The sequence below is a fragment of the Aptenodytes forsteri genome, unplaced genomic scaffold, assembly GCF_000699145.1.
Source record: "Aptenodytes forsteri isolate BGI_AS27 unplaced genomic scaffold, ASM69914v1 Scaffold61, whole genome shotgun sequence".
Classification (NCBI taxonomy): domain Eukaryota; kingdom Metazoa; phylum Chordata; class Aves; order Sphenisciformes; family Spheniscidae; genus Aptenodytes; species Aptenodytes forsteri.
This window is the reverse complement of record NW_008794443.1, coordinates 4,916,184-4,929,470: the sequence shown is the minus strand read 5'-3', so window position 1 is coordinate 4,929,470 and position 13,287 is coordinate 4,916,184. Positions and strand designations below refer to the sequence as shown.

General features: G+C 54.1%; 1 protein-coding gene across 1 annotated transcript in view; it reads left to right on the top strand.

The window, feature by feature from the left end:
- BOC (BOC cell adhesion associated, oncogene regulated) overlaps positions 1-13,287 on the top strand; it is a 57,277-nt gene that overhangs the window by 37,823 nt on the left and 6,167 nt on the right. Inside the window, exons 4-11 of the mRNA XM_019474729.1 lie at positions 3,947-4,093; positions 4,688-4,831; positions 5,265-5,558; positions 6,392-6,664; positions 7,369-7,667; positions 10,455-10,617; positions 11,512-11,622; positions 12,849-13,055. Of these exons, the coding sequence (XP_019330274.1) occupies positions 3,947-4,093; positions 4,688-4,831; positions 5,265-5,558; positions 6,392-6,664; positions 7,369-7,667; positions 10,455-10,617; positions 11,512-11,622; positions 12,849-13,055 (1,638 nt within the window). The remainder of the gene's footprint in view (positions 1-3,946; positions 4,094-4,687; positions 4,832-5,264; positions 5,559-6,391; positions 6,665-7,368; positions 7,668-10,454; positions 10,618-11,511; positions 11,623-12,848; positions 13,056-13,287) is intronic.

The window sequence follows — 13,287 nt, the reverse complement described above, 5'->3', positions numbered from 1 at the left end:
AGGCTCCTGTGGTGGTGACCGGACAGGGAGTGAGAGCCACAACCCCAGGCTGCTCTGACAGCAGCGGGGGAATTAGCGGAAGGTGTCTGCCCCCAGACTGCGGGACCCCCGTCCCTGCCCATTCCCCTTCTCGGGTTCCTTCCCTTCCCACCCTCACCCTTCCCTACAGCGGGGAGGACTTTTACCTTCAGGGCCGGCATTTTACTTACTAGTGCTTCTTCTCCAAAGTTATTTATGGTCTCCCATTCATTTAATCTGGTCTGTCTCAGCTGCCTCGTTGCTTGGCCCCCGGCCCTGGGATTCAGCTGGTTTCTCTCCCCTATGACAGCGGCGCAGCTAGCCACAGGGCTGACCCTCCCTGCGCCCCGGCTCGCCTCATCGCGCCTTGGAGTGGGGCACAGATGGACACAAGCAATGGCCTTTGGTTGCACTCCCTTCTAAACAACAAAAAAAAAAAAAGGGAAAAAAATAAACCCTGTTATCCCAGCACGGCTGGGATTGGCAGTGCTCTGTCTGTCTGTCCGCAGCACCTCCCGGCCGGTGGCTGGTGGATGAGGACTTGCTGCTTCCCTGTGATCAAGCGTGTCTTTTAAGGACAAGGACATGGGCTGGCACGTCATGCGCTGCCATATGAAAAGGAAAACCCAGCCAGGGGAGAGGGGATGTGGTTTCTTCCAGCTGTGGCGGGAGTTAGACCCGGGGTGCAAATTGCATGTTAGACATGGGGCACCGCTGCTGCCGGCCGGGCAGCCGAAGGGGTAAGTGCTGCATCCCCCCTGGCGCTGACCCTCTCCTCCACCTGTCTCTGCACTGCCTGAAGGGGGGAGGCATGTGTGGCTCCCCACATTGCCGGGGGGGCTCATTTGAAGCCCCCCGGGAAAAATTGTGTGTCCTAGCCCAGCATGGCAGCCTCCATTTTGCCACGCTGGGGCCAAGTGCAAAGGGGTGTGTGAAGGGGGGGATCGTCCCACGCAGACGGGGTGCCCCTACCACGGGGCCGGCAGTGCCCCCAACCACCCCTTGCCAGCTCCAGCCGACCCATCGGCATTAATGGACAGCTGTATGTGCCCGTACCAGCAGGGAGCGGGGCGGTTGAGACCGCCCATGGCCAAAACCCACTGGCAAATAAAACAGTCTTGTTCGCTGTGGGGGAGCAGGAATTTAGGGGAGTAGTTTGGCAGGAAGTTCGTACACTTGCGTATTGGAAAATAGTTTGTCCCGGTGCCCACCTGATGTTTTTCCCCTCTCCCCTGCTGGTTTCGCTCCACTTCCCTGGCGGTGCCCAGTTCTTGCTCTTCCAGCCACCCCAGGATCCCCTTCCTCTGTCCTTTCCCCTTCCGTCCACAGCTTCGCCCCTCACCCCCTGCAGCCAGGCTAGGAGGGGAAGGCAGGAAGAGCCGGGGGTCCTGCTCCCGCCCCCCGTAGGGCTGCGGCACTCACAGCTGTGACAGCGGTGGGCTGAGCTGCCGCCTGGGGGGCTGCATGTGAGGGACCCCCATGTCCACCCAGCCCAAGGTCGTCCCGGGGTCCCCCAGCACGGGGACATCATCTTCCATCTCTGAGAGCGTGGTGCTTCCCGGTGGGCTCCGCTGTGCCGGGGCCGGGGGTCTGCTCTTCCTCCGGGCTCCTGGGCCCCTTCTCCTTTTCAGGGTCTGTGCATGCATGCACGCGCGTGTGTGTGTTTGCGTGCAGATCCCTGCCAGCATTGCTGGAGCCTATGCCTTGGCTCCGAAATCTTAATTTGGCTGTGATGAATCCAGACCACCAAGGCGCACATTAATTTTCCTGATGCTCGTTTATATTTTGTTGATCGGAGAAATATGCGTGATGTGGGCAGGCAGACACTGGGCTCTCGCCTCTTCTCCACCTCTTTCCATTTCTGCGGCTTTTACTATTTTATTCCTTGATCAAATATAAAAAGCAAAGAGGAGAAAATATCCAGCACCCTTCCCCTCCCCAGCAGTAACTTTCGTTGTTGGAGGAGCACGAGGCACTGCCAGCTTTTCACAAGTTAAGAGTTAACCTTCATCTGGCTTTAATACCTAGTGGAAACATGGCTCCCCTCCTCGGCTTGCGTTAAAGGATTAATCACATTTCTGAAGTTCACCCGTATTCCTTCTTTTTATTTTTTTTTTTTTTAATTGAATGATGCCAAGAAATTCCAGAAGTATTAAGCATGTTCACTGCAAATCATTTTTATGACATTGCAAAACCTCCCCTTCTCTTTTCAACCTCCTCCCCTTCCCTCAGATCTAGACCCGGGAACGCTGGCTCCCCCGGCAGCCGCCCGGCAGCTCCTCCGCGCCGCACTCGGGGAGGCTTTCTCACCATCTTGCCAAGAGAGCTGGTTTTTATTTAAACTCCATAAAGGATCTTGCTTTAATCAGAAAGTCTGCTTGAGAAATTTCATGTCACTTTTCCATGACTGTGGGTGGGAGAAGCTTGGAGCCAGAGTTGTCTTTTGCTCTTGGAGAGCTGCTGCATTTCCCAGAGAACAAAACCACATTTTTCTGCCGGCCGGGGCTGCCAAGGGAGGCTGCCTGCCGTCCGCCAGCCCTCCTGCTTCCCCCCGGCTCTCCAAACTGCCCGAGGTCACGGGCGCCACGTCCTGGGATGGGTTTTGAGGGGTGAGGGAGCTGCTGACAGCGCGTGGCCACGCTGTGCCGTGGCGAGGGATGCGACGTGCTGCCTTAGCGTGGGGTTTTGAAATGGGAGTGCGGTCTTATCCGGATTTAGTGGCGTGCTGCTAGGGAGATGTGTGTTAGTGCTGGGTCCTGGGGAAGATGGGCCAGCTTGAGCCTTGACGTGACAATGATGTGACTTGTGACCAGCTGCGGGATGTGCAGTTGTCACTAGTGGTTGCCTGGGCTGGTGCACGGCACCGTAAAAATGCGTGCGCCGGACTTTTTTCCTGGCACAAAACCCTCTCCCTCCTGGCACAGGCTGATCAAGACAAACTTTGGGCTTGCAGCGCCCTGGAAAGATTTGCCATCATGCCCAGGGAGAGAGGGGACCAGTTTCATCTCTGGGAAGCTTGGCAGGGCCAGGCTGGCGTGCTCTCTGCCCTACCAGATCCATGGGGTTTCACCGCAATCCTCTGCTCCTGCTTTGAAAAACAGGGAAAAGAAAACAAAAAGTCAAGCACCCCTTCCCCCCCCAGCCCTGTGCTTCCACTCCTGCTGCCTGCATCAGCCCTGCCGGGGGAGCAACCCCTGTCACAGCCTCGTAGGGGGACATGTGCTGGGACGGGGTGGTTTCACAGCTGCTTTAGGGAGGGGGCAGCTGTGCCATGTAGAGGAGGAGCTGCTTTTCCTTGCAAGTCCCTGTTCTTTGGACTGGGGCATGGACACTGCTTGGGTACACGCAAAGCCTCATGGTTAACCAGCCTTCAGCTGTGAGATATTTGATGGGAGCAAGAGTGCCCGGAGTGGAGACACTGATAGCTCAGGCACTGGAGGAGCTCAGGGCAGTTCTGGGACCGTCCAGCGCTCATACACCCTCTCCTACTGTGTCACCTGGCATCTGTGCACCCTTGAAGCAGACTGGGCTCCCTGAGATATGACTACAAAGTTAGCTTCTCTGTAGCAGGACAGCAGCTGCGTTTGAAATAGCAGGCGGCAGAAGGACCATTTTTGGCCACCCTTCAGTGCTGCAGTAAGTTGGCTCATTTTTCACTCTCAGGCCAGGATTCTTCACACCCAGTTTCTCAGCCGTGGAGCAGGCGGCTTCTCCAGAAGCTGTGTTTTAAGTTATCCGTTTTGTAGGAAGGAGGAGGAGAAAAAAAAATAAAGCTCTGAAACCAGGCCAGTTTCCCTAGCTGCTGGGGACAGAACGGTCCTCTGCTGCCACCACAGTGAAACAGCCCCAGGTCTGCAGGGAGAGGCTGAGCTGACACCAGGCTGCGGAGCCAGCCACTGAGATACCCTGTCGTTCACTCTCTCTACAGATCTGAAAGATTTCAAGTTCGACGGCCAGCATGTGATCGAGGTAGATGAAGGGAACACAGCCGTGATCGCCTGCGACCTGCCTGAAAGTCACCCCAAGGCTCAGGTCCGCTACAGCGTGAAGCAGGAGTGGCTAGAGGCCTCCCGAGGTGAGTGCCACAAAGGTCTGTCCCGCTGGGTCCCCTCTCAGGACCCTGTTTTACCCTTCCCTACCAGCAGTAGCTTTCTCTGCCTGCTGCCTCCTTGTTCCTTCGCTACCGGTCTGAGCACAGGTTAGTTTAGGGTCTCTGCCAGGTCTCCTTTATGTTTCTGCTGCCTGGCACTAGGGAGCCATGTGTAACACCAGCTGTGGAAGAGGAAAGAAAGTAGAACTAGGTGATGCACCACATCAGTTTTCATCGGGCGTCTCCATATGTCCTTGAAGTGCTCCTTTAACCCAGCCTAGATAAAGGCGACTTTTGAATTTGGGGAAACTTTTTAAATTTGGATCTGAATTTTGCAGCTTCACTCCATCTGCTGCCTGTACCTGTGACAAGCTAGCTTCACCTAAGGCTCTGTTCCTCCCACCATTGCATCATTGCTCCCCTGATACTTGAACCAAAAGGGGTCATTTCAGTGCCGTCAGTGTTATCATGAGGTTTTTTCCCTTCCCACTTGTCCACCTTTTCTTCAGGGCACTGCATTTCTTCCAGAGGGGGGACATGTCTTATAACCACATGCCACCTCCTCTTGTCTCCCTACAGACAATTACCTTATCATGCCATCCGGGAACCTTCAGATCGTCAATGCCAGCCAAGAGGATGAGGGGACTTACAAATGTGCTGCCTACAACCCCGTGACGCAGGAGGTGAAAACCTCGGTCTCCAGCGAGAGGCTCCGCGTGAGACGTAAGCCGCTCTCCCTTCACTGCACGTCTTCTTCGTAGCACTTCCAGGCCTGTGAGCATGTACCAGTGCTATTGCAGCTGGTTTTCCATGTGAACCGATATTATCAGTTGCTGGGAAAACTCCTTTCCAGCAGCAGAAGGCCCCAAGGTCTGCTCCTGGGGTATGTGTGTGCAACCCTGGGATTGCCGTACCTCCTCAGGATTTGTTCTTGGTGATGGGTGAGCAAAGGCCCTTAGCCCTCTGGCAAGACCGCTTGCTGTGTGCACGCATCCCTTAAGGAATGTTCCTCTTGGCCTGCCTTGCCGTTTATCTACCGCAGCGCAGGGGAGCCGTGCTAGCGCTACTATTACCCCTACCTGCACTCTGCACAGGGCGCTTTCCCACTGGCCGCCTTCCTTCCCACCCACCTCCTTCCTCCTCCTCTCCTCACCAGGCTCCACGGCGGAGGCAGCCCGGATAATCTACCCCCCCGAAGCTCAGACCATCATTGTCACCAAGGGCCAAAGCCTCATCCTGGAGTGTGTGGCCAGCGGGATCCCCCCACCGCGGGTCACCTGGGCCAAAGACGGCTCCAGCGTCTCCGCGTACAACAAGACACGCTTCCTGCTCAGCAACCTCCTGATTGACCCCACGAGTGAAGAGGACTCGGGGACCTACAGCTGCACAGCTGACAACGGGGTTGGGGAGGCCGGAGCCGCATTCATCTTCTACAGCGTGCAGGTGTTCGGTGAGTGCTGCTGTAGTCCTTGTTTCAGGAAGGGCTTGGACTTTCTCCACAGCTTTCAGGGGAAAATACTAGTGCTGCTGTACTCTTCCTCTCCCTCGACAAACCGCAACGTAAAGCAAACCCCTGCTTGTAGTTCCAGTTTCTAGGAGATGGGATGAATTCTTCCTTGAGGGTGGTGGTTAGTTCCTCCTTCCTGGCTCCCACCATGAGCTGGAGATGATGGATCCTCCCTTCCCCTGCGGAAGCTCTTCTCTTGTCATTTGTGGCACTGGGTTTACTCTGACTCTCCACTCTTTAGTGGAGGACTGGCTGCTTCTTAGACGTATTTGACATTGGCATAGGAAAGACATGAGTGACTTGCTTTTTGCTCTGTTCTGTAGGGAAGCTCTCTATGGGGTGGGAAATGTAAGGGGTACTACACCTTAGATATTTCTACCATGCATCCTTCCCCTTCTCACAAGCATTAGGGAGGCTAAGCCTATGTTTTATTGGATTGCATTTCATCCAGGTGCCGGTGTTGTTTTGGCACAAGCGCAATCTTTGCAGAGTAGCATTTCAGCTCAGAAAAATGGGACTTGTAGGTGGCTGCTGTCATCTGAGAGGGGCAGATGGCCTTGGGCCACCTCTCCTTGCGGTTCGTGTGGATGCTGAAGGGGAGGCGCAATGAAGCGGACCCCTGCGGGCCCCCGCAAAGGGAGTGGGACTTGGGGGTGGGGTGGGGTAAGGATCCAGCACTCTGCCCTCGTCTCTGCCAGAGAGGAAAGTGCAAAGCCATGACAATGCCATGCTCCCTGCCAAGTGGCACTCAGCAGCTGTGTTTTCTCCTCACGCAGAGCCCCCGGAGGTCACCATGGAGCTGTCCCAGCAGATCATTCCCTGGGGCCAGAGTGCCAAGTTCACCTGTGAGGTGCGAGGGAACCCCCAGCCCTCCGTCATGTGGCTGCGCAACGCTGTCCCCCTCTCCGCCAGCCACCGGCTCCGGCTCTCCCGCAGGGCGCTGCGGCTGGTCAGCGTGGGGCCTGAGGATGACGGCATATACCAGTGCATGGCAGAGAACGAGGTCGGCAGCGCGCAAGCCATGGTGCAACTGAGGACAGCCCGGCCGGGTAAGTTCCTCTCTCCAAGCTTGTGACCATTCAATCCCAGAGCCTAACACACAGGGAAAGAGCAGGGGGAGCAGGAGAAGAAAGTTGGTGTGTAACCTTCCTGCTTGTGTTTGAGCTGCCTTGCTCTTCCCTCCCTTTCACCCTACACTTCAAGTGCTTTCTTGACTGGGATCTCCGTATCTCCCTGTAGGAACAGATGGTAGTGGTTTTGCTTCTAAGTGCAGTGCCATGTGTGCATACTTGAGCTATCTCTACATGAGAGGCATAGGACATCTGGGCGTAGTGCCTTACCTCATGGCTTACTCAGCTCTGCCTCTGAGCTTGCACTGAGCAAGAGCATAAACACTTATGTGGGTTGATTCACCTGGGCTAAGAGAGGTACCACCTGATTCCTTGAACCTTGCTGAACTTATCCAGGGTAAGAGGGGCTTCAGAGAGGGAGGAAGCCCCATGTGGCCAAGGCCTGTTCTCGGAGAGGCCCCAGTGAGGTGTGTTAGGTTTATAGCGGGAGAAAGAGAGACTGTTGCCAACACCTTTTTGAGTGGTGCAGCAGGCAGCACTGCCTGGGACCTGATACCTCTAAGGTACCTGTGCTGCAATGGGTGTATAGTGCTGGTCTTCTGAGAGGTTCAGGGGGCTCATAACTCTGCCTTCACCGCAGACTGGGACGGGCATTTACCCTGCCTCGACACCTTGTCTTTCAGGAGCTACACTCAACCCTGGGCGAGATGTCCAGCTGGGCTCGGCTCAGCCTCCAACACCACCTTCCAGGGACAGCGCCTTAAAGCTGCCCCTGGATAAAGCTGGACTGCCAAAGCCTGGGACGACCCCACTGTCAGCATCTCCACAGTGTGCAGCCAACAGGGAGCTGGTGTCTCCAGCTGAGGCCCCCATCATCCTCAGTTCTCCCCGGACATCCAAGACGGACAGCTACGATCTGGTGTGGAGACCCCGGCCTGACAGCAGAGCCCCCATCCTCTATTACGTGGTGAAGCATCGCAAGGTATCGCTGTTTCGCCCTGCTCCCATCTTTCCTCTGCGCCGTTCCACAGGCAGGCTGGTGGCCTCACTGCACGTTTTCACACCTCGTGAGCAGGTGCGTTGGGGCAGGGGCACCCATCGCTCAATGGTAGCGCTGGTTGGTGGGACCTCCTCAGCTGCAGCCTCAGCCTGTTGAGGTCTGATGAGTACAGGCTGCGAGAGGACGTTTGCCAAGCTGTCCAAGAGGAGCCCATAGCAGTGCCCGTTGGCCTAAGTAAGCAGAGGGCGTATGCACACATACGTATTTCCAGTCTGAAGAGCTTCCACTTCCAATTCCCAGTTGTGTGCTTACACAAGTAGGAAGTCCTGAGGGTGGATTGCACAGTGAGTTGCTCTGTAATGCTTTTGTCTTGGCACAAGTCACGGGGACACCTCTGCCTTGAAAGGCTTGGGCTGCAGGACACAGAGCAGCGGCCTCTCTCTGCTGCACGTACCTGCCCTGCTCAGCAGCACTGAAGCACCCACGCTCAGTGACTGTGAGGAGCCGGCAGAGAGCTGTCATAGCCATGCTAAGTCCTCTGGGAAGGCCCTCAACCACTGGTTTTATTCTGGAAGCTGAAAGGCAGTGCACTGTTGAGCATGTGTCTTGGCTGGCGGCGCAGCGTGAGCACACAGTGCACTGCCGAGCCCTGCTTGAGCCCAAGGGCTCCTGTCCTCTATGGTGCTTCTCGGCACCACAGGCAGAGTGCAGGCAGAGCTGTAGACCAGCGGTTTCTCTAAATAGCAAAGCATTGTTGAGGTAAAAATTCTGCTTTTGAGGTGCAGAGCATCTCTTCCCATTTTGCTGGGGATAAGTGGGGAAAAAAGGGGCTTGAATTTATCTGTTTGATGCTTGTATTTCCTTTGGGTAGGCAGGGTGTTGCAGCAGAGAGGCAGGTTTTGCTTTGGGGTTTGAGTACATTCCAGATCTGGCGTGTTTTGGATTCCCAGCCACTGCAAGGCACCGTTTTCAATTATGTGTGAATATACGTATCTATTTTCCTGGAATTGTTTGATTTTGTGAAAATATGGTATAATAGGAGGCTGTTATAATCCCCACACAGCCTTGATTTCTTTCTAAACAAAACTTAAGCTGAGGGTTTCAGCTAACCATCTCTTTAAAGAGCCCTTTAAAACAAAGGCAGAAGATGCTAACACAAGAACACAATAGGGCAAGCTTGAGTAAAAAACAAAAGATGCCAAAAGCCTCACCAGACTGTTGGCTCTGGTTGTCTGCCAAGAAGAGATTTGTCCCCCAATGGTGTATCATGTAACTACCAATTCTGCATGCGATCTTAACTTGCAGGCTGGAGTTTGTCCATTTTTTATTTGTTTTTCAGCGCTTCACCTGGAAGGGGCTGTAGGGCAATGGAGGTCACCATGGGTCACTGCAGTTTGCAGTAATATGTTTTCAGTGTAGTCCAAATTCTCAGCTGGAGACTCTTTCTTGGGATGCTTAAGGGTTGTGTGGAAAGGAATTAGTCCCAATAACCCTTAAACTTGTTTAGAAAGAGTCTCTTTCTATCAGAGATCCTTAGGATCAAGTTATATAATGATCTGGTTTTGACATCTCTGACTGGAAAAGCATGTGTGCAGAGAAGGAATCAATTCAGCAACAAAAGAAAAGGTTCTTTGTGTGAAAGATGACTAGAAGGAAAGTAAAACCTACTGACAGGAGGCTTACATTTGTACTGGGCAAGGGTCTGCTTCTCCTCTGGAAAATATCTGCGGATGTCTCTTTTTCCCTGCTCTTATGCTGCCCCTAAAATCTCGGCAGCCTGCAAGCAGTCAGATGCCATGCAGCCATTATCTTTGTTTCTTAAGAATTTCTCTTTTTCTTTCCTGGATATTAGTAGTCTTTAAGGCTCCCCTCCCTGGCCTCACAAATCCATGGGCTCGGGAATAAAAATAAAACGAGGCAGGCATTAATCAGTCAGTGTCAAACGCTTGGAGAAGATGAATGATACGGCAGAGTCTTGGCATTTCCGTTTTGTTGCGTTGCCTGCATTGCTAATGCTCCTGTCGGCACCGGGTCACTTCAGTGTCCTGCCTATTTGCCTGCAAAAATATTATCCTTGCAGCTGGGGAGAAGGAGGAAGGTCCCACCTTCCCTCCCCCTCCGCATGGGGCATCGTGGCATCACCGAAAAACAAACTGTGTTTCCAAGCCTTCCTGGGGGCCACAGCCATACACGGTCTCTTCCCTGCAGAAACCTGTGCTCAAACGTTACGGTTCCTCACTTCAGCCAGAAAGTGCCAGTGGTTAGGCTGGATAAAACTGGATAAAAAGCTGTTAGTCAAATGATTTAGGTCCAGATGACCAAAGAGTGGTGTCCGGGTACCTCATCCCGTGGAAATGGCCAGTGTCTAAATGAGCAGCTCAGCAGCAGGGCTGCAGGAGAGGTTTGGTTCCTAAAGCAGCTCGAGCCTCTGGCTAGCGCTGCCTTCTGTGGGCGCGCCTGCTCCAGAGCTTTACGCGCATTGAGGGGCAGTGGTATAAGAGGGGACCAGCGGACAGAATGGGGCTGAGCGAACCTCTGGGGTCAAGAAAACACCCTGGTGCTTGGTGACTGGTCCTGCTTATACCTGAATCCTTCAGCATTGCAAAATCAGGCTGGAAACATCTCCCTCCTCTGCAGGCAGGGAGCTGGCCTCTGGGCAGGGAAGGTAGCCCTGGTTGATACACAAACTGTCACGAAAGCTTCTGAGCTTGGTGCAGGCAAGAAGTCCAGCCTGCCCCCAGCTTTGCAACGCCTGCGTTGGTCTCTCAGCAGGTCACCAACGCCTCGGACAGCTGGGCAGTGAGGGACGTCCCAGCCTCGCAGCACCGCCTGACCCTCACCAGGCTGGACCCTGGGAGCCTCTACGAGGTGGAGATGGCCGCTCACAACTGTGCCGGCGAGGGACAGACGGCCATGGTGACCTTCCGGACTGGTAAAGGTCAAACCTTTCCCTGGGTGTTTTGCTCTGAGTCAGGGGAGGGCCCCTCCAAGACGTCCTGCCCCAGCCCTGAGGCATAGGCACCAGCCTTAGCACAAAGGGGCTGTTTCTGCTCTGGAAACCCATCTGCCCTCAGCTTAGAGCGACTCTGTCAGAAGGGAAAGTGGAGGGTGGGATTGAAATGGGATGGGGAAAATCAGGTCTTCCTCTCTGCCTGGGTTGGAGTAAGTCCCTTCCTCCCTCGGTGTTTCAGTTGGACACCTGCAGAACTGTAGAAAATAGGTCTGGCGGGGATGTCAAGAGGTCGTTTAATCCATCCTCTGCCTGGAGACAGGATCAGCCCGTGGGGGTTGTTCCCGACAGGTGTTTGTCTAATCTGTCCTTAAAAGTTTGTCCTGCACTAAAGGAAACTCCAAGCCTTCCCACGCAGTCTGCTTGGTGCCAAACTGTCTTTGCCACTAAAAGGATGTTCCAAACATCTACGCTAAGTCTCCCTGTCCCCTGGCTGCTTTTCATGTCTCCAGCAGGCATGGGGGATGGCATTCCCTTTGTAGCATCCATCCCCATGGTGGTGGGCTTGCTCACATCTCCCCTCAGGCCCCCATCTTACTGCCTTCTCAGGCAGAAATCTAGCAACATTTCAAGAAAACTAATTAAAAGTTTTAGAAAATTAAATATGAGCGGGACCTATTAACAGTTTAACAAACCTGCCCCTTTAGCTTTAGTGCCTGCCTGCACATTGAGCACTTTGAACCCCTAGGGCTGTTTGAGTCCAGAGAGTACTTACCTTGGCATCGTGGCTAGGAAGATTTTCTTTGCTCATCACAGCAAAAATGAACTCTCAGCCACGTCTCCATGTCACTGATGCCACCTCTCCCTTCTGCACAGGCCGGCGCCCAAAACCAGAGATTGTTGCCAGCAAAGAGCAGCAAATCCAGAGGGACGACCCAGGCACGAGCACTCAGAGCAGTAACCAGTCTGACAACAGCCGTCTGTCCCGTAAGGCCCTCCCTGAATTGGGCAAGGAGGGAGGGCGAGGGGTGCTGGATCTCTTGCGGGTGGCAGTAGCCAGGCCGTGCTGGGGCTGAAGTCTCCGCTGGTAAAGCAAGACTGTGCAAAGCTGGATGGGTGGTCTCTAGCTCCCGACGAGAAGAGGGCCTTCTCAGACACCCCTGCTACTGCACTTGGCAGGCAGTCTGTCTTAGGAGAGCAGGCTGATCCCACTGCCTGTCCCCACCGTTAATGCAAGGGCTTGTCAGAAACTCACTGTCTCTTGCTGAGTTTCACGTGGAGGGTTCAGAAAGCCCTGCTGTGGAGCCTGCGAATGTGCGGTGCACAGGACCAACAAGCTGCCGTGCACTGGGGGAATGCGAGGAGAGAAAGGGCAACCAAGCCCCTGCAGGTCCTGGCACCCTCATCTCTCAGCCAAGCCCTGACAAGGGACAGTTAGTGCCCATTCTAGGGGTGGGGGGTGCTCCATCTGGGTATTTTGCTGCACTGGAGAAACATCAGCTCCTTACCAGTTAACCCAATTCATTGTTTCCCACCTTGCGTCTGCCGTTACTATTAGTCACCAGTGCCATTATCATTTCTGTGAAATTCTCTCCTTCAATCCTTATCCTTTCTGTGAAGTCCCCTCCTTCAATCCCCCACACTTATTCATGTGTTGCCTTTTCTTTCATCTCCACAGCTCCGTTCATCTCTTTCCCTCCCATCTTTTGATTGTTTTCCTATCAAATTACATTTCTACAGTTCAGAACTTTTCCCTATTTCCTCTTTAGCTGGTTCTTCTCAACCTCTCCTGTTTTTGTCTCCTACGCTTGTCTGTCCCCAATGTCAGTCTCCCCCTGCTCACTGCTTCCACATCAGCCAGGCCTTTTGCTCTATCTCCAGCCCTGCATCCACACCTCTCACTGCTCTCCCTCCTGTGATGGGTGTACACACCTCAAACCTTGTCTCATCCTACTTGAGTTGGGTGTGGAAAAGGAGCAAGATGCAAGCAGGAGTAAAAGATGTTTGCAGGGCGCAAACTGAACGGAGTGAGGATTTGGGGGTGCCAGCTCCAATGAAGAGGCAGAAAGAAGAGAGCATTCAGGACTTAAAGAGCCTGTGGGTGGGTGCAATGCAGGTAGTCCTTCATTCACATACCTCTGAGCTACAGGATCCTCCAGACAGGGCGAGAGGAATGTGTTTCATGTCCTGATGCCCTTCTGTGCCCCTTGCAGCTCCAGAGGCACCAGACCGTCCAACCATCTCCATGGCATCAGAGACATCTGTGTACGTGACCTGGATCCCCCGTGGGAATGGTGGGTTCCCCATCCAGTCTTTCCGTGTGGAATATAAGAAATTGAAGAAGCTGGGAGACTGGGTCCTGGCCACCAGTGACATTCCTCCCTCTCGCCTCTCTGTGGAAATCCCAGGCCTGGAGAAAGGTAGGCAGGTGTTCTCCTCCCTGCTTCCTGGAGGTCTGCAGGAAAGCTGTGCCGTCCCTGTAGGATAGTTAGCCATCTGTCACGTCATGCTTAGCCTCGGCATGTGCGAGCAAAGCAAAGCCTCCCCAGCTTCAGCCTTAGATGCATGGGGAAAAGTTGCAGATGCTTCTCCAATTTCTCCAGCTGCAAAGACCAGCATAGATTTGACCTCCCTCAGGGAGGCTTGCACATG